At 45.5% G+C, this 27460-nt stretch overlaps 1 protein-coding gene across 1 annotated transcript; it reads right to left on the bottom strand.

The window, feature by feature from the left end:
• Window positions 1-11595: 11595 nt before the first annotated feature.
• LOC121555062 lies at window positions 11596-14463 on the bottom strand. The gene is made up of 11 exons (XM_045212024.1): window positions 14410-14463; window positions 14011-14157; window positions 13745-13890; window positions 13500-13636; window positions 13282-13375; window positions 13080-13191; window positions 12768-12991; window positions 12505-12676; window positions 12244-12371; window positions 11928-12117; window positions 11596-11630 (listed from the first exon to the last, which is right to left on the bottom strand). The coding sequence occupies exons 2-11, from the start codon at window positions 14027-14029 to the stop codon at window positions 11596-11598; spliced, it is 1257 nt and encodes a 418-aa protein (XP_045067959.1). The 5' UTR covers window positions 14030-14157; window positions 14410-14463.
• Window positions 14464-27460: the final 12997 nt, after the last annotated feature.

The following is a 27460-nucleotide window of genomic DNA, read 5'->3' as shown; positions in this document are numbered from 1 at the left end:
TTGAAAGTCAGGCAAACGTTGTATTGTTGGGTGTTGGCTAGCCCTTGATCATGACTCTCAGTTCCATTACATTACACATCAGAGTCATTGGACAAAGGCGTCTTCTGTAGCGGGGGTTTTGTAAGAGCCCGATGCTCGGTCTGAACATTATAACACATCGCTTTCGGTAAGCACAAGGACCATATCTTTCATGTCAGCGAGAAATCATTTCCCCAAAAAATAAAAGGTTAAATTGAGTTACACCTTCATAGGGTTAGTGTTAGTGTTCCCACGCGGCCATGTCTCCGTGTTACAGCGTGTGCTTGCGGAAGACGGACGGAAGACAGAGGGACCGCCTGTGCTAATTAGCTATCTAGCATGCTCCGAATACCTGTGCTAATTAGCTATCTAGCATGCTCCGAATACCTGTGCTAATTAGCTATCTAGCATGCTCCGAATACCTGTGTGTAACGAAAGAAGGCCGCCAAAATACGTGTTGTAACTGAAAAATACTGTCGGCTGATAAAGCCGGTTAAAACAATGTACAGTAAGTGTTTATTTTTTGCTGTGATATGAAAGTAGAGGGCTTTATGTTTCTAGAACAGTATTGCGATTGAGAATCGATTCACGTTTAAGATGGAGTATCTGGCTGTTTTGGCGGCCAGAGCCAGTCTACCTCTAAAAATAACATACAAGGTCCTTATACCTTGAGGAGTAACGGTAGGCTCCTTAAGAGTGCATCTTAGTCTAGGTGTTGGTAGCAGACAACACAGGAATACATCTCATCTAGCAATACTTGTTTATAGTTAGAATTAAGGTAACGTGCAGTCCTCTGCAGTCTCTCTCATTAGCATTTCAATTGATTCCCCCTTAATTCCACCACACAGCAAACGGAGCCAATTTAGATTTTTCTATGCAAATGTATATGCAAGCCTATGAACATACAACACACAAGAACCATATTATTCCTTATAGGATTTTTTTTTTTTTAATGAAGACATTTCAAAGGAATATATTTTCATTAAGTGCTCTGCTTATCTGGTCAGTGGGTCTATAATGAGCACCCAGCCCACACCTCGGCCCATGTGCACCGGCCGCCATGTCCTTCACAGCCATACACACAGGAGTGCTGAAATGCTCACACATGTGCCCCCCTCCACACTCACACACATTGCCCCCCCACCTAAAGCAGGGTGTCATGGCCCTTTTGTGTGACAGGTCTGGGCTGTGATGACAGATTTAGAGGATGTTGTGGACTGTGCTGGACAGAAGCTGGCCTGTGGCGGATACATGTGACACGTACCGTCCAGCGGTGGTGCAGAGTGATGACATCCTCTGTTTAATGAGTGGAGTTAACGTCCCCCGCTTTACCACCAGCCGCATGGCCTGCCTGCCTGCCTGCCTGCCTGCCACACAGAGGGCTGTAAACCTGCCTGCCAACCACACTGCCTACCCCCCTAATATGGGAAGTACAACGTGATGACTTGAACGATTTGGTACCCCACACACACACACCAACCTAACTCCTACGGTTGGGAGGTGGATAACCTGAAATAACTGGAACACGTTCATCAGTCTATGGCCATCATTTGTGAGCATGCTAGGTCTGAAGTGAATAGTTCCAATAGAGGAGAGTAAGGAGGCATCAGGCGTGTTCCCAGACGAACCCCAGACATCCCCTTGTTCCGCGCTGCCCTCCCTGGCCTTACTCTGCCACATTCCTGTGGCAGCTCTGTGTCCCATCTCCAGGCTGCCCCCTCAGCTCTGTGTCCCATCTCCAGGCTGCCCCCTCAGCTCTGTGTCCCATCTCCAGGCTGCCCCCTCAGCTCTGATTTTGTTGAGCGCTGGAGTCAAAGGGGAGCACTTTGTAGATGGTGTGCTTACCTGTTTCCCTGCAATATGTGACACTCTGGACTATCTCAGATTGAGATAGAGTTCTGTTGTTGCATGCACGCACCCTGCAACCTGGACTCAGGGGTCGACGTAACATTGTAAACTTAAATTTGGTTTACCGTGGAATGACCCGTATACCTTTTTACGTGGAATGACCCATATACCTTTTTACGTGGAATTACCCGTATACCTTTTTACGTGGAATGACCCGTATACCTTTTTACGTGGAATGACCCGTATACCTTTTTACGTGGAATGACACGTATACCTTTTTACATGGAAATGCCCTATTCACTTCCACTCATTTTTTGTCCGGTACCGGGTTACCTTCAGACGATTCCCGTGACACTTGTGGGGGTCGTAGATCAAAACAGAGAGTCTCATCTTTCCATAGAGGTGTCATATTAGTGCAGCGTTTCCCAAACTCGGTCCTGGGGACCCCAAGGGGTGCACATTTTGGTTTTTGCCCTAGCACTACACAGCTGATTCAAATAATCAAAGCTTGATGATGAGTTGGTTATTTGAATCAGCTGTGTAGTGCTAGGGCAAAAACCAAAACTTGCACCCCTTGGGGTCCCGAGGACCGAGTTTGGGAAACCCTGTTAATTAGTGTGTAGCCCAAACCGCTTGTACGCTACAGAAGTTTTTGTGAGAAGACAGATTGGCCTGACAAACACCACTGTAATTCGGCGACCTTCCACCACAGATGCGGAAGGACATTGGTAGATGCGGTGGATTTAGATGTTTAAAAAATATATCTCTAGCTAAAACAGACGGATTCTGATTGGAATTTTTGTATTTATTTATTTTTGTATTTTGCCTCAAGAGGAGAAATTATTTAAATTTTTAATTGTAATATTTTTGTGATATATTTATTTTATGCCCAGCTCATGAGGCCCCTTGATGATGTGAGGCCTGAGGTAATTGCCTCTTCTGCCTAATACTAAGTCCGCCAGTGATGTTTTGTATGTGAGAATTAAGTAAACAACTAAATCCCATTCCTCTGATCTCCTTTACCAAAGGAACTGTTTCCAGGCAGGATAGTAAAAGGCAGCTGGTGCAGTGAGAGGGAAGTGATGGCCACTTCCTTTGTAGATGCTTACCTCAAATGAACAGAGGGTGATTGCTGACTAGTCTTTTAACGTTTTAAATTATCCTGCAGCAGGGGGGGCTGGTGTGGAAATGGAGTTGATAATACTGAAACTCACTGTTTTAGGGAAGGAAATATGCTAACTGTCTTCCTTATATAAATGAAATTTGGGATCCCCCATTCCAATCAAGGTGAAGCCTTCAAATCAAATCAAGTGTTATTTGTCACATGCGTCTTAAACAACAGGTGTAGACTAACAGTGAAATGCTTACCTACAGGTCCTTTTCCAACAATAGTGACACAAGGTATAAATACACAGTGTATAACAAATGACAATAACGAGGTAATAACATGGTTATATACAAGGAGTACCAGGTAATAACATGGCTATATACAGGAAGTACCAGGTAATAACATGGCTATATACAAGGAGTACCAGGTAATAACATGGCTATATACAAGGAGTACCAGGTAATAACATGGCTATATACAAGGAGTACCAGATAATAACATGGCTATATACAGGAAGTACCAGGTAATAACATGGCTATATACAAGGAGTACCAGGTAATAACATGGCTATATACAAGGAGTACCAGGTAATAACATGGCTATATACAAGGAGTACCAGGTAATAACATGGCTATATACAAGGAGTACCAGGTAATAACATGGCTATATACAGGGAGTACCAGGTAATAACATGGCTATATACAGGAAGTACCAGGTAATAACATGGCTATATACAGGGAGTACCAGGTAATAACATGGCTATATACAGGAAGTACCAGGTAATAACATGGCTATATACAGGAAGTATCAGGTAATAACATGGCTATATACAGGAAGTACCAGGTAATAACATGGCTATATACAGGAAGTACCAGGTAATAACATGGCTATATACAGGAAGTACCAGGTAATAACATGGCTATATACAGGGAGTACTAGGTAATAACATGGCTATATACAGGAAGTACCAGGTAATAACATGGCTATATACAGGAAGTACCAGGTAATAACATGGCTATATACAGGAAGTACCAGGTAATAACATGGCTATATACAGGAAGTACCAGGTAATAACATGGCTATATACAGGAAATACCAGGTAATAACATGGCTATATACAGGAAGTACCAGGCCAAACCCATGACTGTTCTGTTCTGCTCTCTCTCTCTCTCTCTCTCTCTCTCTCTCTCTCTCTCTCTCTCTCTCTCTCTCTCTCTCTCTCTCTCTCTCTCTCTCTCTCTCTCTCCTCTCTCTCTCTCTCTCTCTCTCTCTCTCTCTCTCTCTCTCGCTCCTGATTGCTATCTCAACTGGACTGTGTGTGTTTGAAGGTTGGAGCAGGGCAGCCTCTGCTTTCCTCCCTCTCCCTTCTCCCCTCCCTCTCCCTTCTCCCCTCCCCACCATCTTCCCCCTCCCCCACCATCTTCTCCCCTCCCCCACCATATTCCCCCTCCCCCACCATATTCTCCCTTCCCCCACCATCATCCCCCCTCCCCCACCATCTTCTCACCTCCCCCTTATCTTCTCCCTCCCTATCCCTTCTCCCCTCCCCTCCCTTCTCCCCTCCCCCATCATCTTCCCCCTCCCCACCATATTCTCCCCTCCCCCACCATCTTCTCCCCTCCCTCTCCCTTCCCCCTCCCCCACCATCTTCTCCCCTCCCCCACCATCTTCCACCCCTCCCCCACCATCTTATCTCCTCCCCCACCATCTTCTCCCTCCCCCACCATCTTCTCCCCTCTCCCCACCATCTTCCCCCCACCATCTTCCCCCACCATCTTCCCCCTCCCCCACCATTTCCCCCCTCCCTCTCCCTTCTCCCCTCCCCCATCATCTCCCCCCACCATATTCTCCACTCCCCCACCATCTTCTCCCCTCCCTCTCCCTTCTCCCCTCCCACACCATCCTCTCCCCTCCCCCACCATCTTCTCCCCTCCTCTCCTTCTCCCTCCCCCACCATCTTCTCCCCTCCCTCTCCCTTCTCCTCCCACACCATCCTCTCCCCTCCCCCACCATCTTCTCCCCTCCCCCACTATCTTCCCCCCACCATCTCACCCCCCACCATCTTCTCCCTCCCCCACCATCTTCTCCCCACCATCTTCCCCCCTCCCCCACCATCTTCCCCCCCACCATATTCTCCCCTCCCCCACCATCTTCTCCTCCCACACCATCCTCTCCCCTCCCCCACCATCTTATCCCTTCCCACACCATCTTCTCCCCTCCCCCACTATCTTCCCCCACCATCTCTTCCCCCACCATCTTCTCCCCTCCCACACCATCTTCTCCCTCCCCCACTATCTTCCCCCACCATCTCTCCCCCACCATCTTCTCCCTCCCCCACCATCTTCTCCCCACCATCTTCCCCCTCCCCCACCATCTTCCCCCCCCCACCATCTTCCCCCCTCCCCCACCATCTTCCCCCCTCCCCACCATCTTCTCCCCTCCCCCACCATCTTCCCCCCTCCCCCACCATCTTCTCCCCTCCCCCACCATCTTCTCCCCTCCCCCACCATCTTCCCCCTCCCCCACCATCTTCCCCCCACCATCTTCCCCCTCCCCCACCATCTTCTCCCCTCCCCCACCATATTCTCCCTCCCCCCACCATATTCTCCCCTCCCCCACCATCTTCCCCTCTCCCCCACCATCTTCTCCCTCCCCCACCATCTTCCCCCACCATCTTCCCCCTCCCCCACCATTTCCCCCCACCATATTCTCCCCTCCCCCACCATCTTCTCCCCTCCCTCTCCCTACTCCCCTCCCACACCATCCTCTCCCTTCCCCCACCATCTTCTCCCCTCCCTCTCCCTTCTCCCCTCCCCCACCATCTTCTCCCCTCCCACACCATCCCCTCCCCTCCCCCACCATATTCTCCCCTCCCCCACTATCTTCCCCCACCATCTCTCCCCCCACCATCTTCTCCTCCCCCACCATCTTCTCCCCACCATCTTCCCCCTCCCCCACCATCTTCTCCCCACCATCTTCCCCCCTCCCCCACCATCTTCTCCCCACCATCTTCTCCCTCCCCCACCATCTTCCCCCTCCCCCACCATCTTCTCCCCTCCCACACCATCCTCTCCCTTCCCCCACCATCTTATCCCCTCCCCCACCATCTTCCCCCTCCCCTCCATCTTCCCTCCCCCACCATCTTCCCTCCTCCCCACCATCTTCCCCTCCCCCACCATCTTATCCCCTCCCCCACCATCTTCCCCCTCCCCCACCATCTTCCCCCTCCCCCTCCATCTTCCCCCCTCCCCCACCATCTTCCCCCTCCCCCACCATCTTCTCCCCTCCATCTTCCCCCCTCCCCACCATCTTCTCCCTTCCCCACCATCTTCTTCCCTCCCCCACCACCTTCTCCCCTCCCCCCACCATCTTATCCCCTCCCCCACCATCTTCCCCCCTCCCCCACAATCTTCCCCCCTCCCCCACCATCTTCTCCCCTCCCCCACCATCTTCTTTCTCCCCCACCACCTTCTCCCTCCCCACCATCTTCTCCCCTCCATCTTCCCCCTCCCCCACCATCTTCCCCCCTCCCCACCATCTTCCCCCTCCCCCACCATCTTCTCCCCTCCCCCACCATCTTCCCCCCTCCCCCACCATCTTCTCCCCACCATCTTCTCCCCTCCCCCACCATCTTCTCTCCTCCCACACCATCCTCTCCCTCCCCCACCATTTTCTCCCCTCCCCCACCATATTCTCCCTCCCCCCACCATCTTCCCCCCTCCCCCACCATCTTCTCCCCTCCCCCACCATCTTCTCCCCTCCCCCACCATCTTCCCCCCACCATCTTCCCCCTCCCCCACCATTCTCCCCCACCATATTCTCCCTCCCCTTCATCTTCTCCCCTCCCTCTCCCTTCTCCTCCCACACCATCCTCTCCCCCCCCCACCATCTTCTCCCCTCCCTCTCCCTTCTTTCTCCCCCACCATCTTCTCCCCTCCCTCTCCCTTCTCCCTTCCCCACTATCTTCCCCCACCATCTCTCCCCACCATCTTCTCCTCCCCCACCATCTTCTCCCCACCATCTTCCCCCTCCCCCACCATCTTCTCCCCACCATCTTCCCCCCTCCCCACCATCTTCTCCCCTCCATCTTCCCCTCCCCCACCATCTTCCCCCCCCCACCATCTTCCCCCCTCCCCACCATCTTCTCCCCTCCCCCACCATCTTCCCCCTCCCCCACCATCTTCTCCCCACCATCTTCTCCCCTCCCCCACCATCTTCTCCCTCCCACACATCCTCTCCCCTCCCCCACCATCTTCTCCCCTCCCCCACCATATTCTCCCCTCCCCCACCATCTTCTCCCTCCCCCACCATCTTCCCCTCTCCCCACCATCTTCTCCCCTCCCCCACCATCTTCCCCCACCATCTTCCCCCCTCCCCCACCATTCTCCCCCCACCATATTCTCCCTCCCCCTTCATCTTCTCCCCTCCCTCTCCCTTCTCCCCTCCCACACCATCCTCTCCCCTCCCCCACCATCTTCTCCCCTCCCTCTCCCTTCTTTCTCCCCCACCATCTTCTCCCCTCCCTCTCCCTTCTCCCCTCCCCCACTATCTTCCCCCCACCATCTCTCCCCCACCATCTTCTCCCCTCCCCCACCATCTTCTCCCCACCATCTTCCCCCCTCCCCCACCATCTTCTCCCCACCATCTTCCCCCCCCCCCCCACCATCTTCTCCCCACCATCTTCTCCCCTCCCCCACCATCTTCCCCTCCCCCACCATCTTCTCCCTCCCACACCATCCTCTCCCTCCCCACCATCTTCCCCCTCCCTCCATCTTCCCCCTCCCCACCATCTTCCCTCCTCCCCACCATCTTCCCCCTCCCCCACCATCTTATCCCCTCCCCCACCATCTTTCCCCCTCCCCCACCATCTTCCCCCTCCCCCACCATCTTATCCCCTCCCCCACCATCTTCCCCCTCCCCCACCATCTTCCCCCTCCTCCATCTTCCCCCTCCCCCACCATCTTCCCCCTCCCCCACCATCTTCTCCCTCCATCTTCCCCCTTCCCCACCATATTCTTCCCTCCCCCACCATCTTCCCCCCTCCCCCACCATCTTCTCCCCACCATCTTCCCCCTCCCCCACCATCTTCTCCCCACCATCTTCTCCCCTCCCCCACCATCTTCCCCCTCCCCCACCATCTTCTCCCCTCCCACACCATCCTCTCCCCTCCCCCACCATCTTCCCCCCTCCCCTCCATCTTCCCCCTCCCCCACCATCTTCCCTCCTCCCCCACCATCTTCCCCCTCCCCCACCATCTTATCCCCTCCCCACCATCTTTCCCCTCCCCCACCATCTTCCCCCTCCCCCACCATCTTATCCTCCCCACCATCTTCCCCTCCCCCACCATCTTCCCCCTCCCCCTCCATCTTCCCCCCTCCCCCACCATCTTCCCCCCTCCCCCACCATCTTCTCCCCTCCATCTTCCCCCTCCCCCACCATCTTCTCCCCTCCCCCACCATATTCTTCCCTCCCCCACCACCTTCTCCCCTCCCCCACCATCTTCCCCCTCCCCCACCATCTTATCCCCTCCCCCACCATCTTCCCCCCTCCCCCACCATCTTCCCCCTCCCCCCACCATATTCTCCCCTCCCCCATCATCTTCTTCCTCCCCCACCACCTTCTCCCCTCCCCACCATCTTCTCCCCTCCATCTTCCCCCCTCCCCCCACCATCTTCTCCCCTCCCCCACCATCTTCCCCCTCCCCCACCATCTTCTCCCCACCATCTTCTCCCCTCCCCCACCATCTTCTCCCCTCCCCCACCATCTTCTCCCCTCCCCCACCATCCTCTCCCTCCCCCACCATCTTCTCCTCCCCCACCATCTTCTCCCCTCCCCCACCATATTCTCCCTCCCCCACCACACAGTAAAAACAGAAGTGTTAATTTAACTCCTATCGAGTTGAATTTAACTCTGTTTCAGATAACATTTGGTCCCACTCAAAATCAGTGTAAAATGTACTCTTTGGTCAGTGTAAAACTTTTAGAGTTAATTCTACTCCATATTGTGTAAAAAATAACAATGAAATGTGTCAAAATATTTAACACTGTAGTTTAATCACACTGTTGAGAGTAATATGATTACACTGTATAGAGTTAAGTCAACTACAATTTTACTTTAAAAAATGACACTTTAAAGTGTAATGATATTTACTTTTCATTTCTCTACAGTGTTTTTAATTTTTTAATTTAAATCATATGATGTAGTGTTACTGAATTATAGAAATATCAATACTATCAAATAAAACAAAGCACAATAATACAAGATGAGAGCACCCACATTTATTGAAAAAAAAGTATAATTTCAATGTCCGTGAATTTACATTGTACACCCATTGCCTTGTCTATGACAGAAGTATAACATCATAAAAATGTTCACCAGAGAAAGCAATATGGCACAACAAGGAGAGCTGTGTCATTTCCTCCATATGACCTTTGTATGTCAAAAGGTCTAGGGTAGTGCAGGTTGTCGACATGAAAAAAAACTAAATCATGCTTTGATCTGATCACCTCATATGCATGGAAATGTTCTTGAAAAGTTACTGTAACTAAAGGCACTGTGAGTAGTAACAGTTTTTCACACATTATCAGAACTGACTCAATCTGATAAAACAAGGGCACTTCAGAGTCAACTTCGCCACAGATAACCAAGTGTGGGCGATAAACATACCCATTATGTTTAGCCCAATTAACCTTCATAACCTGAATGCTACTGGGCACTTGCATTGCCAAAGCAATTTCAGAACCTCCTTTTACCATATTTAAAGCCACCATTTTTCCTGGACCAATATCTAACCGACTAAAAGTTGTTGATCTTCGCCAACTATATGCCATATGATTCTGATGCTTTTTTTGCCAGCGTTTTGGTAATATTTTTAAACGATTTAAGCTGTTTTTTGAAAAAATTATGTTTGCCTTCATACCTCATACACCAACTATGAAGTACAGGCCCTATTTTCTGGATGCAGCGGGGATAGTGGATAAGAAAATGGTGCTTTGGTAAAAGTTTTTTCTGAGGATACAACTTCTTAAACAGTGTATGGTGATCAACAATCAAATGTTTTAAATATACACATAGACCTTGAGATAACATGGGCGAGAATATAATGTTAATTATTTGCAATAATAAAAGAAGCAGGCCCCAGTGTTGGTCAGTAGAAGTTACCAAATCTCCAAAGATAAGAGGAACATTCCTAAGTAAGCACCAGGACTGAATTGCATTCAGTCCCAGATCATTAGATCCTTCACTTAAATTAACAGTCACAGGCCTGTTATTTCTCTCTGTGAAACCATAATCAAAACTTTGTATTCTTGAATGTATTTCTCCTGATGTAACATGTTTTTCATTCAAATACAGAAATAATAACTTCAATTCGTACTGGCCAACCCCTTCTAACACATCATGCATCACATCAACTGAGAAGTTCTCAGTTGTGTGAAAATACCTCAATGAATTTAATATGCATGACCTTTTCACACCAAAAACATACGGAAGGGATGGATTACAAGCCATTTCTTGACAGTGAGCAGTATGCATATCTTTGGTGCGTAAAACTATTTTGGAAGAATCTTCAGAGAATTCTGTTTGAAAGTCCTCCTTTTCTGCTAAACAGAACCTGCAACAGTACCTTGCACTGAAAGACTCCACCAGACCAAACAAACTATGCAAACCCAAATTATCACCTGTTACCTGTACTACAGTGCCACGTACATAACCACTGTATAATGGAATCTCAATACCATCGCTCTCTAACACTTTAATGTCTCGAACAATGGGAGCAAAAATTTCACTAAAACCATATCGTTTAACATCTTGAGTATGAAATAAGGCGCACAGGTGTATGTTAGCCAAAAAAGAATTCCATTTTGGAGAGAAGTTTCTTAAAGTAAAATATACTCCACCCAATTTATGAATACCTCGCTTGGAACCCAATGGGTTGGCGACCTCAAAATCATCATAGAACATCTGGACCTGTATTGTCTGCTTCTCAGTTGAGAACAGGGGGTGACTTATAAAAAAAGATCCATCACAAATATCTCTCAGTCTAGAGTTGCTGGTAGCTGAGCTTTGCAACATTTCTGCAAAATACTGACTTTTAAATATTGACTGCAGTGTAGATAAAATTGGAATATACATGAATTTATCTTGAACTACTACCTGATCATATGTTCCAGTCTTTTTATTTCGTCTTGTGTCAAATCTTGAACCAATCACACATTCAACTGGTTCTACTATTTCCCACTTGGCAGTCATAAATTTTGATCGCTTGTATTCCGAATTTAGAACTGTGAAAGGATTCTCTAACCCCTCAAAACACGCCTCAACTTTCTTGCACATTTCTGTTTCTCTTTCATTACTAAATACATGCTTTATCACTGTTTCTTTAGCATGCTGATGAATATCTTGAACAATCTCTTCCATGGAAATCACTACAGTATTTACTGTACTTTGACCAACACCTGCTGCCTTTAGATCAGAAATAACAGCTGCACAACTATTTACAATGTATGGCGAAGATAACTCTGACTCAGCCTCTAAACATTCAGTCGACACTTCAACATGAGAAATATTACTGGTGTTGACGGTACTTTGAGGGTCTGAAAGATCATCTTCTATAGAATCTACTAAACTTTCTCCGTGGCACTTGTTAAGATGTTTTCTAAAACCAGAAAAGCTACCAAAAGAACGTGAGCATCCTTCTTGACCACATTTCAGAAAAAGAGTCCTGCCTGTACATAGCCCATGAATTATCTTAAGGTGCTTAACAAGGTTGTTTGGACTTCCATGGTCACTTTTGCAAAGAAAACACTTCATAGTTTTATCTCAACTAACGCACCATTCTTGCTCGCAACTCAGCAACTCTAGGAGTCTCCTTTGTTTCCCCCATGTCGATGTTATAGATGGTTGTTTGCACAAAAGTGAAAAAAGCTGCTCAAGGAAGAACTGTATGACGTGCCAAATACGTAATGGGCTTTAAAGACTTCGTCAAAAGCTCCTACTGAACCTGTTGCCTTGCATGGAAGAGCATGCTTGTCAACCACAATGAAGTAGGAGTGAATGCTGCTCTGTGTGGATCCCTGGGCGAGAAGGTAGGGCTGACTGCTTTGGGTGATGTTGTCAAGATGCTGCTGCACACTGGTTCCAACCTACAAAAAAAACACATTCAACAGAATTGTTTTGGTGACTAACCTCTGACAATAGATAAGATCACCTCAAACTGTGCACAAGATTGAGATGATGGAATATATATTTTAAACAACTGTTAAGCATACCTTTTGAAATCTGATGAGCTGATCTACAGCTTGATATGCAGACATCTTTCCCGGCCTCTTTCTACCTTGTGCAGATGGTGGTAGCAAATGTAGCAGCAGCAAGATGGCAGACATGTCACTGTCCCAGCCTACAAATAAGTAAATAAAAACCTGGTTAACATTGTGCCGTAGCATAACATTCTTATTCACAACTTGCACCATTATGGACATATAATGCACACCTACATTATCCACATAAAAAGTAAAACAGTTCATTCATACCATTCTCAACTTCAGCAGCTGACTCAGCATTGCGCATCAAATCCAAGAGTTCTGTGGTGGATACAAGTCCATGGCTTTCCTTTATTACTTTTGCTTTGAAAGTGGTTGGCCACTTCTCCAAGAATTTGTTGGCTGTGGCCTCACCAAACAGAAGTCTGAAATCTTGTTCTATCTGCAATGTAACACACAAAGACAGAAATAATGAGTGTTACCTTATTCTTCATTGGATATTTTTGGTGATGCAGTGAATTAAGTTGTCATACCAGTCCTGGTGTGTCCAGAAATCTTGGGAAGACCGAGAAGACATCTGATGATTTGGCTTCATCGTTGACCATTGCTTGCCGATATATGAAGGTCATTTTCATCTTCTCACGGACAGTGTTTTCATCAGCAGAGTGTCTCAAAACAGCAATAGCTGCTTCCACATCCTCATCAGATGGCTCTCTGTCATAGGTGAAGGGCTGACGATCACGGCCTGGCCCACCAACTTAAGACAAAATACAGTGTTAAGAAATCCTTTCTGTACAATTCACAGGTCACCATTATAATTACATGTCACTGATCAGAAAACATACCTTTAGGAGATTTGCTGACTGAGGCACCTCTTTCCTCTGCTGTTTTTCTTTGTATGGTCTTCAATCGCCATGCAAGGTATCCGGAACCACTCTCCGGATCGTAGTAATGATCCTATATTATTATAAATAAATTATAAAGGAGTACTATTCCCATTTCATAGAGTGAATATGTGCATAATGTTGCAATAACCCATTTACTTACATATCCATGTTGTGAGTATGGGTCTTCTAGATAGGGAAACAAAGCTACTATCCCCTGTGCATACATCACTCTGACACTTTTGGGGGGGGATGTCCTAGCATATGAATTCAAAGTTAACATCACACTGAATTGATATTGCACAACACATTTTACATAATTAATAACCGGAAAATAATAACAATGTTTCTTTACAGCCCATCTATATGCTTAATGCTTACCCATGTGTTTCTGTCATCTCAGCAGCAAGTATGTTGAGCATCTGTCTTCTGGTGGCATCTGTCAGAGATTTGGTTTTTCCATACTCTTGCATAATGCGTTCACCACCAGGCTTTGATGTTAGGATTTTTTCAATCAGCTATAGGTGGAAAGAAATGTGCTTTCCGTAATTGTAAAACAATATGTAATGCTGTCACATGATGAAACAACATTCAGATTGGACTTAACAGCAATGTTCACCACTTACTGCTTTTGCCTCATAGTTTATGTGGCATGGCCTTTTAGGCTGGCTTCCTTCGCCAGCCGCTACTTCTTCAACATCGTCACACACAGTGAAATTCAGAATGATGGTGTCATCAGATGTACCCGAGCATGATGATGAATGAGAGGTATCTGTTCATTATGAAATTTGTGCAAAACATAGAAACATATTACAATAAACTGTTATTTTTAAGACAATAAAGGTTCTCATTCTGGCCTTTAAACTAAAAAACTAATTGAATGAATGAATACCAAGTCCATTGCCCAGCATGATTCTGAAAGTTCCAGGTGACTCCTTTACTAATTCTTCAAAAACATCTGAGTCAACTTCTGTGTCAGACTGGTCATACACCTTAATGTCTGGCTTTCTGCTTTCTGGTATGTTGAATTTTAGACACACTGTTAAAAAAAAAAAAAAAAAAAGAAAAACATGCATTCCCTTCTCACAAGAATCCAAGTTCATACTTAAGGTTGCCTCATGTGTTCACAAAATGATGAAAGACAAGGATCTGCACCTGATTTTATGTTACTGAAAATATAAAGCACAGCAGAAATGACTATAGACCTAAATAGATATCATAAGATAATAGCTTAATGCTGTATTATTTTGTCATTAGGGTGATATGTATTGCTTTAACCTATTATACCTACCTTCTTTCAAGAAAGCATTGAATGTCAGCTCAGACAGCTTGACGTATTTCTGCTCTTCCCGAGCTGAACACGCAACAGCATTTTGCCTCTGTTAACAAAGAAAATATATATTCAAAATCATCATTTAGTGCTGGTTCAACTAAGCGTTAGCTAACTATCCATTTATCTCAGTAGTACTAGCTACGCAATGCACTATGCATTACTTAGACGTTACACTGCAATTACAAAGGCTGAAGTAGACAAAGTTGTGCTGGTTGAATATAACGTTAAGCTGCCATTTTCTGCAGCAAATGGGTGTAGGCTAGTTCAAGTTTAGAGGCACATTGTCCCATTAGCTACCAAATAACTAGCTATGTGTCAAAGTTAGCTAGCTCATTAGCCATTTTAGTTCGAACAGTAGCTAACCATTAAAATGGTTAAGCAATGTTAAACAAACCCGTCATGCAAATCAGTGATCTAAGTTATCGTTTTATAACACCAACATTAGCTGGCTAACTATCAGAAGCATGCTAACATTACCGTTATATATAGCTTTATAAAAAACAGTTAACGTTAGTGTAAGGAAGCCTGGGAAGCTATACAATAACGTTAGCTAACAATACTATCTGTATAAATGTTTTGTTGTTAGCGAACGTTATTTTACGTATTTACCATTCTGACAAACTTCATTCGTGAAAATATTGCAACACAAAGAAAGACAGTTACCGATACTGATTGCAAGCTAGCTAACCGCATGACAAGCACAATCTGCGCTCATGCCAAACGGTGGTGTCCTTCAAACGAACTGATTAGCTAAGTTAACGTTACCTATTTTTAGCCATATGAAACAGCAAGCCATTCACAAAAATATCAAACATATTCCATGGGTATATCATATAACAGTTATTACTGTCAACCATCTGAACTTACAAGCTAATTTAGCTGGCTGATGACGAGGTCACTGCAAGGGGGACCGCCGCATGGAACTCGTGACTTAAAATATGACCTTGACATCAGCACAACTCTAAAATTATGTAAAGTTAAAAAATACCGGTTTGGTGTTGAAAAAACGGGGATGTAACTTACCTAGCAATATCTGTGGCCTAGCTACTCCTTCGCAATCTTCCTCCACCAACGTACGTGCCAAACTTCAGCAAAGCAGAGTGGCGGGTATTCATCACTGCTGTAGAGTTGAAATTGTCACTGCGTATCTGCAGATTTTTACACTCACTTTTAACTCCACTGATAGAGCAACTTTACTCTCAAAAATGTTGAAAATACTCTATCTGGGTTAAAATAACTTTACTCTGAAATATTAACACCCCATTTTTTACTGTGCATCTTCTCCCCTCCCCCACCATCTTCTCCCCTCCCCCACCATATTCTCCCCTCCCCCACCATCTTCCCCCCTCCCCCACCATCTTCTCCCCTCCCCCACCATCTTCACCCAGCAGTCAAAGGAACGATTGAGAGAATGGAGAGTTTTTTCTCCTCCCACTCCTCCTGCTCCAGCTCTCACTTCTTAACCTTTACATGTCAATACGATACAGGCTTATCTCCTCCTGACATTACCACTGTTCAAACAAAGTCATCACTCTCTCTGAGGGGCCGGCCTGGCCCATCACTGTATGCTCACACACGTTACACAGTTCACTATCAATACAACACAGCTAGGACCACATGCTGTATGTACACAATGGCAAAACTTCAGACATTTGGCTACTTCCCTGGTCTATTGTACTGTACCTTTTCACATTCAAACTAAAAAGCATTGCTGAGTTAAATAAAGACTTAACAGAGGCAGATCAATAAACCCTCTACATACTACTCTGTGGTTAAATACAGCAACACATCCCGCCCCTTGTGTGGATGCAGCTCGCTTCCTGTGCTTGTATACCTGTGTGTCAGGCCAGTGAACTGACTGTGGAGCGTGCACCAATCAGCCCCCCCAGCGTCTGGCAGTGGGTCCTGCCTACCCGGAGTGGCAGTCAGCTCCCTGATCTCCATCTGCAGGTAGGGTATCTGCAGCCAGGGTATTATCTGCAGGTAGGGTATCTCTAACCCAGGGCCATTAGTCACAAGGCCCAGGGCACCTCTCCCTCATCCCACCACATAAGGTGGCGTAATTGATACCATCAGCCCTGGCTGTAGTCTCCTTGGTGGGCAGCGGGCGGGAGTGGGATGCATGCCTCTTGTTTGGTTAAGAAGGTGGCAAACGGGGGGGCTAGGGCTCTGGCTGTCTCTGCACCATCACTCCACTTGAAGGGGAGATGATTTAGGGGCTGGGGAGAAAGTTAATTTCTCTTGATCATGTGTGCAACCTGGAGCCTTAATGGCGGGCGTAATTAATTCTGCTGATGTTAATCACCAGGGCTGGTCCACACAATTATCAGCCCTGTGCAGATGGGGCGCGGCGCAGACATGAAAAATGAGGAAAATGAATCTGTAAATGGAGTGGCAGATCTAATCTGCGTCAGAGAAAACTAAGTTAGGAAGAGCAAGGAGCCCCAGGATTCCCGGTGAAAAGCCTGTGCCGCCGACAAGCCTGTGTGACAGAGCTGAAAAATGTTGCTGTGTCCGAAGTGTTTGGTAATTACTAGGCCATTGAATGGTTCTATTGTTAATTCATTACTGTAGCAGAAGTGAGCTGAAACATCTCCTGGCTGGGGCTATCGGATGGAGGGGAGAGGAGAGGAGAGGAGAGGAGAGGAGAGGAGAGGAGAGGAGAGGAGAGGAGAGGAGAGGAGAGGAGAGGAGAGGAGAGGAGAGGAGAGGAGAGGAGAGGAAGCTGCTATGCTCACTTGCTGCTGCTGGAGTCATCCAAAGGTTAATCAGGTTCCACTCTTGGTTGTGTGGGCTTTGCAGTCAACTCCCATTCACTTCTGCAGGGGAAAACCAGGAATAACTGATAACTGAGAGAACAAGATACTGATTTGGATGCACACACACACACACACACACACACACACACACACACACACACACACACACACACACACACACACACACACACACACACACACACACACACACACACACACACACACACACACGATTGGTTCAATCATGCTCTTACAGATGGGAGAATTACTAAAGCAATAGTGGTCAAAGGACAGATACGTTTCCTCTGCCAACGTCAAACAAAATTAAGCAAAATACACCAGATTAATTTCAATCGCAGAGGAGCCATCTTTCAAGCTCTTACTTAGCTCTGGCAGTTGAGAATGCCGTCATCGCTATTGGTCAGCTTAATTAGTCTTCTTCCTATTGGTCAGCTTAATTAGTCTTCTTCCTATTGGTCAGCTTAATTAGTCTTCTTCCTATTGGTCAGCTTAATTAGTCTTCTTCCTATTGGTCAGCTTAATTAGTCTTCTTCCTATTGGTCAGCTTAATTAGTCTTCTTCCTATTGGTCAGCTTAATTAGTCTTCTTCCTATTGGTCAGCTTAATTAGTTTTCTTCCTATTGGTCAGCTTAATTAGTCTTCTTCCTATTGGTCAGCTTAATTAGTCTTCTTCCTATTGGTCAGCTTAATTAGTCTTCTTCCTATTGGTCAGCTTAATTAGTCTTATTCCTATTGGTCAGCTTAATTAGTCTTCTTCCTATTGGTCAGCTTAATTAGTCTTCTTCCTATTGGTCAGCTTAATTAGTCTTCTTCCTATTGGTCAGCTTAATTAGTCTTCTTCCTATTGGTCAGCTTAATTAGTCTTCTTCCTATTGGTCAGCTTAATTAGTCTTCTTCCTATTGGTCAGCTTAATTAGTCTTCTTCCTATTGGTCAGCTTAATTAGTCTTCTTCCTATTGGTCAGCTTAATTAGTCTTCTTCCTATTTGGTCTTTAATAAGGCATGCCATAGGTTCTTGAGAAATGTAGGAGGTCAAAAACGAATCATTATTCATAATCGTTGTTCTAAGTAGTGGGAAAAACGTAACAATAGACTGAGCCGTTTGCCAACTATGATTTAGTTTAAGTGTGTTATTAATGAGTTTGGTGATCACTTCTGTGTGTCTGTGTCTGTGTCTGTGTGTGTCTCTTCACAGTCTCCGTTGTTCCATAAGGTGTATGTTTATCTGTTTAAAAAAAAATCTGATTCTACTGCTTGCATCAGTTACCTGATGTGGTATAGAGTTCCATGCAGCCATTTAGTACTGTGCGCCTCCCATAGTCTGTTCTTGACTTGGGGATTGTGAAGAGACCTCTGGTGGCATGTCTTGTGGGGTATGCATGGGTGTCTGAGCTGTGTGCTAGTAGTTTAAACAGATACCTCGGTGCATTCAGCTTGTCAACACTTCTTACAAAAACAAGTAGTGATCCTGTCAATCTCTCCTCATTTTCAATAAATTAGCAAAAACATGTTTTGACTTTGTCATAATGGGGCATTGTGTGTAAATGGGTGAGAAAAAAACATTATTTAAACCATTTTGAATTCAGGCTGTAACACAAGAAAATTTGAAGAAATTCAAGGGGTGTGAATACTTTCTGAAGACACATCTTATCTAATCTTATCTTAAAATAACACATTGCTACTATAGGAAACGTATCTGTTTAGTGAATGCCTGCATCTCCTCTTCAGATGCAGGCCTTTGAGATGATACTGACAAATCCCACCCACCTCTTGGGTGTTTAGGATATTTTTGTAGCAGTAACTATAGCTATCAACATAAAACTGTTGATTGTATTAGATGTGTCCCTGTGTAGCTCAGTTGGTAGAGCATGGCGCTTGCAACGCCAGGGTTGTGGGTTCGTTTTCCACGGGGGCAGTATGAAAATGTATGCACTCACTAACTGTAAGTCGCTCTGGAATAAGAGCGTCTGCTAAATGACTAAAATGTAAAATGTAACTAAACTCAAATTTTTCAAATAATAATCGAAGCCAAATGCTAATTTTCCTATAATTACTTGCAAGGGGCACAAGTCAAATCTTTAGGTGAATGTCAACAAATAATAATAAATGGTCTGGTTGGTAGTGTTCATTGTTCTCCAGCAGACCCTGGTAAGTAGTGTGACAGCAGCTGTGAACTCGTGCTTACACAGGCCGCCACCTATGGAACCACAGCACAGAGAAGAACAACCAATCAGGAGAGCTGTTCTTGTGCTTTTATGATGAGCTGAGGGCCCTAGCCAAGGGTAACACACATAGAATACATGCATGTGTTATGACGATCCACAACTGAATCAATACAAGTTCGTCATCGTTGGATGATAATTACATTGCTGATGCCAATCTGGCTAATAGGGAAGTCTTCCTGTCCTTGAGGTTAATTTTCCCTGAATTTATGTTTCCTCCACATCCCATTTTCAGCCAATGCTTCTCTTTACAAGGCAAGGTGATAGAGATTAGCGCATTCATAATTCCAGGAGATTATATGATAATGCACTCGCCTGTTTGTTGGAGAAAATTGCATTGTGGTTATTAACGTGACATTACAACTGTTGAAAAGCTCCTCAGCCAAACGTCCTCACCGGTCCCTGTTGCCCTCTTACATTAACATTTACATTTACATCCCTGTTACCATTTGCATTTTTATTACAACCAGGAAGGGAAAGAGAAGCAAAATATGTAATAAATATGTAAAATAATTTGTGAGATTTAATTGAATATATTCAAATGTGATTCATACGACAATTACACTCTCATCCTACAAGCACATATTGCAATTGTGCTGGCTGTGTTATGTTTCCCTGCTCCTACTCCCTCTAAATCGGACCGGCAATGTAGGAGACACTGTGGAGGAATCAATAGGTGCATTAATTACTGCAATTCATTACCCAAATAAACATGGGACCCAACATTTTAGTGGATACAAATTTGGGGGATGTAAGTGTTTGGCCAGAGGCAAAGGCCTGGCCTGGGGATCCCTATTGCATTAATCTGCAGATCAAACTGTGTTGAGTCCCAGGGATCCTCCAGGGATCCACCAGGGATTCTCCAGGGATCCTACAGGGAATGTCCAGCCTGGGATCATTACCCACTCTCAGGTACTGAGTTATGGCCACCGAATACAAAGGTAGTCATGTGACATGGCCGTCACCGAGAGCTGCATTGCTCTCTCTCTCTCTCTCTCTCTCTCTCTCTCTCTCTCTCTCTCTCTCTCTTACTCTCTCTCTCTCTCTCTCTCTCTCTCTCTCTCTCTCTCTCTCTCTCTCTCTCTCTCTCTCTCTCTCTCTCTCTCTCTCTCTCTCTCTCTCTCACTCTCTCTCTCTCTCTCTCTCTCTCTCTCTCTCTCTCTCTCTCTCTCTCTCTCTCTCTCTCTCTCTCTCTCTCTCTCTCTCTCTCTCTCTCTACTCTCTCTCTCTCTCTTACTCTCTCTCTCTCTCTCTCTCTCTCTCTCTCTCTCTCTCTCTCTCTCTCTCTCTCTCTCTCTCTCTCTCTCTCTCTCTCTCTCTCTCTCTCTCTCTCTCTCTCTCTCTCTCTCTCTCTCTCTCTCTCTCTCTCTCTCTCTCTCTCTCTCTCTCTCTCTCCTGTCTGGGCCATGGAGGCTCCCCTGAAAGCGTTTGGCAGAGGACAACGGTAAAGGACATCCCTCTCCCTGGTTGTCATCTCAACCGAGTGCGCCTATTTGTGAATGATATCTCCAACGCTGGCTATAATAAAACATGATAATGATGGATCACACCAATAAATTACCGTTGAGTGGATTGCTAAGTCAGACATGTGTGAGAGGCACGCTGTGTGATGCCTCTTCACACCCAGGATGCATACAATACACACACAATAATATATTATAATACACACATAATACCCACATAAAACACATCATAATATACAATAATACACACATAAAATATAACAATATATTATAATACACACATAAAACACATAAATAATATATTATAATACACACATAATAATATATTCATACAATACACACACAGCCTGTGCACAGTACACAGGCAGACAAACACACATGCTTAAACTGCATGGACACACATAGTTATCGTGAAAAACTGTTCACTTCCACTGGAGAACGAAATGCAAAGGTAAATGTAATCTCAATTTGTATTAAATCTATTTTAATGAATGATTAAAACATAGTTGAAGGCAGTGCACTTACAGTCTTTCTATAATCCCACTGTGCCAGTGGTGTTAAAGGGGCAATCTGCAGTTGCTACAGTACATCCTTTGTTGTGTGTATAAATGAACGACGTACACCAACCCAACAGCCCCACTGACCTGACCCACTTTAGTTTCCGACTCAGCTACAGAACTTCTCTCTACAGTCAGTGAGGCGTGGAGCTCTCCAAACTTCCAGATCGTTATTATGGCCGTGTGTGGTATTACACACTTATTCCACACTATAGGTCTAGAACAACGACAAATCATTCTCATTGTACAATGATGTTTCAACAAACACATAGGTGTCTCTGTAGAAGGGTTGTGGATAGATCCTCCATATTGTAGAAGGTTCGTGGATAGATCCTCCATATTGTAGAAGGTTCGTGGATAGATCCTCCATATTGTAGAAGGTTCGTGGATAGATCCTCCATATTATAGAAGGTTCGTGGATAGATCCTCCATATTATAGAAGGTTCGTGGATAGATCCTCCATATTGTAGAAGGTTCGTGGATAGATCCTCCATATTATAGAAGGTTCGTGGATAGATCCTCCATATTGTAGAAGGTTTGTGGATAGATCCTCCATATTATAGAAGGTTCGTGGATAGATCCTCCATATTATAGAAGGGTTGTGGATAGATCCTACATATTATAGAAGGTTTGTGGATAGATCCTCCATATTGTAGATGGTTCGTGGATAGATCCTCCATATTATAGAAGGTTCGTGGATAGATCCTCCATATTATAGAAGGTTTGTGGATAGATCCTACATATAACAAGTCTGATAATGTGTTACAGGTTGAACAAGGAGCCGAGATCTTCTGTGAGATCGTCCTGTGAGAATCCAATCAATGTTTAACCTTAGGGCCATCTACTTTGAGAGGACCTTTGCACCCCTAAAACTGAAACGGTGATTAGTTAATCTTATAGGATCCATTTGAAATGGCCACTATCCAAAAGTGTTACTAATTAAAAATCAATCTGTGGGTCATTAGTGGGGAGGTTGTGTTGTAATGAGCCCGTCTTTAGGTCTTTCTGGTACAGATGCCAGATAATCTAAGAACCGTCGTAGCTCAACTTAAACCATTGATACTATGTGTAAAGATGCTGAACTTGTAGTCTGTACTAATTGATCCACTTACACTGGGCCGGATAAAGCGGCAAAACAAAATGTGGGTGTTCATTGGACGTGAGAGGCTCCATAGGTAACTACTAAAGGCAGATCTGTTTTTTTGCCGGATTCTGATGGCTATCGGGAGGGATTCCAGAGAAGGAAGGCGTTTGTCTGCTTTAGCAGGAGGGGTGTCAGATATTTATGTGATAAATGTTTGCTAACTCAGACCAGCGCCTGGGGAAAAGCAACCCGCAGCTCTGGACTCTGCTGGAACTTATTAAAGTTGCAGAGGCGTATTTCACGGCCCATCTCAAAAAATCTAATCTAATCAAATCAAACCAAATGTTATTTGCCACATGCGCCGAATACAACAGGTGTAGACCTTACAGTGAAATTACTTACTTACAAGCCTTTAACCAACAATGCAGTTTTCTTTAAGAAAAAGTAATAAAAAAAAAAAGTGTTAAGTAAAAAAATAAAAGCAAATAACTAAAGAGCAGCAGTAAAATAAAATAACAGTAGGGAGGCTATATACAGGGGGTACCGGTGCAGAGTCGGCTACTCGAAGTAATTGAGGTAATATGTACATGTGGGTAGAGTTAAAGTGACTATGCATAGATAATAAACAGAGTAGCAGCAGTGTAAAAGAGGGGGATCTGCCCCATTGCAAAGGTGTAACTGGTAAACTGGTGCTGTTGATGCCTACCAATTTGGCCTTGTGGGGTCTAAGCTGTAACTCAGCGGTTGGTAACCCGGTAACCCGGGCCGGACGGGAAGGCACCACTGTTTACAACATTATAACATCTAGAACGTGTTTGAACACAGCCAGTGAAACCAAGAAGGTAAGAAGGGATACGAGCTCTGCTTCCATGCCATACATGCCATGTAAAACGGGATTATTGGTAGGTAGTGGCATTCTTTATGTTTGAACAGTGGCTAATGTGGCGTAAACACTGCCCTCTAGATCACCGTTGACAGTAAAAACAAGCTCTCACTTTAAGATTACGGGAGTAATTGTTGAGGTAACGTTGCAGGTGATTGCTTCATCTTTTCTCTCACCTTCTGTATTCATGCATCTTCGTTTTTTGTTCCAAATCTTCAACGTACCTAAAACATCCGCTCCTTTTTCTACGAAGGTGTCTTTAGGCATGAATAGAAGACGTTGTAAATCACATCCAATGTGTGCATTAGTTTGTGTTGGCACATTATAAACAAATGTTGATATTATAAATATATGACACTGATCCTGATAAAATGAAGGAGCAGCACACAACCATCCTTGTATTTTCACTGCCCAATACTCACAGCCTAATTAATACTCACAGCCTAATTAATACTCACATCCTAATTAATACTCACTGCCTAATTAATACTCACAGCCTAATTAATAGCCTGCAGAGCTCTATCATACTATCCAGGTCTGTGCCCAAACAGTTTGAGCTTCTACTTCTAAAAATCCACCTTTCCAGAAATAAGTCTCTCACTGTTGCCGCTTGTTACTGACCCCCCTCAGCCCCCAGCTGTGCCCTGGACACCATATGTGAATTGATTGCCCCCCATTTATCCTCAGAGTTCGTACTGCTTGGTGACCTAAATTGGGATATGCTTAACACCCCGGCCATCCTACAATCCAAACTAGATGCCCTCAATCTCACACAAATTATCAACGAACCTACCAGGAACAACCCTAAATCCGTAAACATGGGTACCCTCATAGATATCATCCTGACTAACTTACCCTCTAAATACACCTCCGCTGTCTTCAACCAGGATCTCAGCGATCACTGCCTTATTGCCTGCATCCGTAATGGGTCCGCGGTCAAACGACCACCCCTCATCACTGTCAAACGATCCCTAAAACACTTTAGCGAGCAGGCCTTCCTAATTGACCTGGCCCAGGTATCCTGGATGGATATAGATCTCATTCCGTCAGTAGACGATGCCTGGTTGTTCTTTAAAAGTAATTTCCTCTCAATCTTAAATAAACATGCCCCATTCAAAAAATACAGAACTAAGAACAGATATAGCCCCTGGTTCTCCTCAGACTTGACTGCCAGCACAAAAACATCCTGTGGCGTACTGCATTAGCATCAAATAGCCCCCGCGATATGCAACTTTTCAGGGAAGTTAGGAACCAATATACACAAGCAGTCAGGAAAGCAAAGGCTAACTTTTTCAAACAGAAATTTGCATCCTGTAGCACTAACTCCAAAAAGTTTTGGGACACTGTAAAGTCCATGGAGAATAAGAGCACTTCCTTCCAGCTGCCCACTGCACTGAGGCTAGGAAACACTATCACCACCGATAAATCTACAATAATCGAGAATTTCAACAAGCATTTTGCTACGGCTGGCCATGCTTTCCACCTGGCTACCACTACCCCGGCCACCAACTCTGCACCCTCCGCTGCAACTTGCCCATGCCCCCCCCGCTTCTCCTTCACACAAATTCAGACAGCTGATGTTCTGAAAGAGCTGCAAAATCTGGACCCCTAAAAATCAGCTGGGCTAGACAATCTGGACCCTTTCTTTCTAAAACTAGCCGCCGAAATTGTCGCAACCCCTATTACTAGCCTGTTCAACCTCTCTTTCGTAACGTCTGATATCCCCAGAGATTGGAAAGCTGTCGCGGTCATCCCCCTCTTCAAAGGGGATGACACTCTAGATCCAAACTGTTACAGACCTATATCCATCCTGCCCTGCCTTTCGAAAGTATTTGAAAGCCAAGTTAACAAACAGATCACCGACCATTTCGAATCCCACCGTACCTTCTCCGCTATGCAATCCGGTTTCCGAGCTGGTCATGGGTGCACCTCAGCCACGCTCAAGGTCCTAAACAATATTATAACCACGATCGATAATAGACAGTACTGTGCAGCCGTCTTCATCGACCTGGCCAAGGCTTTCGACTCTGTCAACCACCGCATTCTTATTGGCAGACTAAATAGCCTTGGTTTCTCAAATGACTGCCTCGCCTGGTTCACCAACTACTTCTCAGATAGAGTTCAATGTGTCAAATCGGAGGGCCTGTTGTCTGGACCTATGGCAGTCTCTATGGGGGTGCCACAGGGTTCAATTCTTGGGCCGACTCTTTTCTCCGTGTATATCAATGATGTCGCTCTTGCTGCTGGTGACTCTCAGATCCACCTCTACGCAGACGACACCATTTTGTATACATCTGTTCCTTCATTGGACACTGTGTTAACAAACCTCCAAACGAGCTTCAATGCCATACAACACTCCTTCAGTAGCCTCCAACTGCTCTTAAACACTAGTAAAACTAAATGCATGCTCTTCAATCGAACGCTGCTGGCACCCACCCACCCGACTAGAATCACTACTCTCGACGGGTCTGACCTAGAATATGTGGACAACTACAAATACCTAGGTGTCTGGTTAGACCGTAAACTCTCATTAAGCATCTCCAATCCAAAGTTAAATCTAGAATCGGCTTCCTATTTCGCAACAAAGCCTCCTTCACTCATGCTGCCAAACATGCCCTCGTAAAACTGACTATCCTACCGATCCTTGACTTCGGCGATGTCATTTACAAAATAGCCTCCATCACTCTACTCAGCAAATTGGATGTAGTCTATCACAGTGCCATCCGTTTTGTCTCCAAAGCCCCATACACTACCCACCACTGTGACCTGTACGCTCTTGTTGGCTGGTCCTCACTACATGTTCGTCGTCAAACCCACTGGCTCCAGGCCATCTATAAATCACTGCTAGGCAAATCCCCGCCTTATCTTAGCTCATTGGTCACCGTAGCAGCACCCACCCGTAGTCGGCACTCCAGCAGGTATATCTCACTGGTCATCCCCAAAGCCAACACCTCCTTTGGCCGCCATTCCTTCCAGTTCTCTGCTGCCAATGACTGGAACGAATTGCAAAAATCTCTGAAGCTGGAGACTCTTATCTCCCTCACTAACTTTAAGCATCAGTTGTCAGAGCACCTTACCGATCACTGCACCTGTACACAGCCCATCTGAAATTAGCCCACCCAACTACCTCATCCCTATATTGTTATTTATTTTGCTCTTTTGCACCCCAGTATTTCTATTTGCACATAATCTTTTGCACATCTAGCATTCCAGTGTTAATACTAATTGTAATTATTTTACACTATGGCCTATTTATTGCCTTACCTCCATAACTTGCTACATTTGCACACACTGTATATATATTTTCTGTTGTATTTTTTGACTTTATGTTTTTTTACCCCATATGTAACTCTGTGTTGTTGTTTTTATCGCACTGCTTTGCTTTATCTTGGCCAGGTCGCAGTTGTAAATGAGAACTTGTTCTCAATTGGCTTACCTGGTTAAATAAAAAATAAAAAATACTCACAGGCTAATACTCACAGTCTAATACTCACTGCCTAATTAATACTCACATCCTAATTAACACCCACAACCTAATTAATACTCACAACCTCATTAACACTCACAATCTCATTAATACTCACAACCTAATACTCACATCCTATGTGTAAAGATGCAGAACTTGTAGTCTGCATTAATTGACCCACTTACCCTGGGCCGGAGAAAGAAAAATAAATGTGGGTGTTCATTGGACGGGCTTAGTGGTACCCTGTCACCCTCTGGAGGGTGGGGCTGAGTGGTACCCTATCACCCTCTGGAGGGTGGGGCTGAGTGGTACCCTATCACCCTCTGGAGGGTGGGGCTGAGTGGTACCCTGTCACCCTCTGGAGGGTGGGGCTGAGTGGTTCCCTATCACCCTCTGGAGGGTGGGGCTGAGTGGTTCCCTGTCACCCTCTGGATGGTGGGGCTGAGTGGTTCCCTGTCACCCTCTGGAGGGTGGGGCTGAGTGGTTCCCTGTCACCCTCTGGAGGGTGGGGCTGAGTGGTTCCCTGTCACCCTCTGGAGGGTGGGGCTGAGTGG

Source organism: Coregonus clupeaformis, chromosome 40 (genome assembly GCF_020615455.1).
Source record: "Coregonus clupeaformis isolate EN_2021a chromosome 40, ASM2061545v1, whole genome shotgun sequence".
Lineage (NCBI taxonomy): Eukaryota > Metazoa > Chordata > Actinopteri > Salmoniformes > Salmonidae > Coregonus > Coregonus clupeaformis.
The sequence above is the reverse complement of the archived record's forward strand: the minus strand, read 5'-3'. Positions and strand labels throughout refer to the sequence as shown.

Excerpts from the sequence above, each read along its gene's own strand:
- LOC121555062 (XM_045212024.1), bottom strand. Across the intron at positions 13,637-13,744 it reads TAAACTATGAGGCAAAAGCA|CTGATTGAAAAAATCCTAAC; the intron begins GTAAGTGGTGAA and ends TTCCACCTATAG. Across the intron at positions 12,372-12,504 it reads AGCTGCTGAAGTTGAGAATG|GCTGGGACAGTGACATGTCT; the intron begins GTATGAATGAAC and ends ACTTATTTGTAG.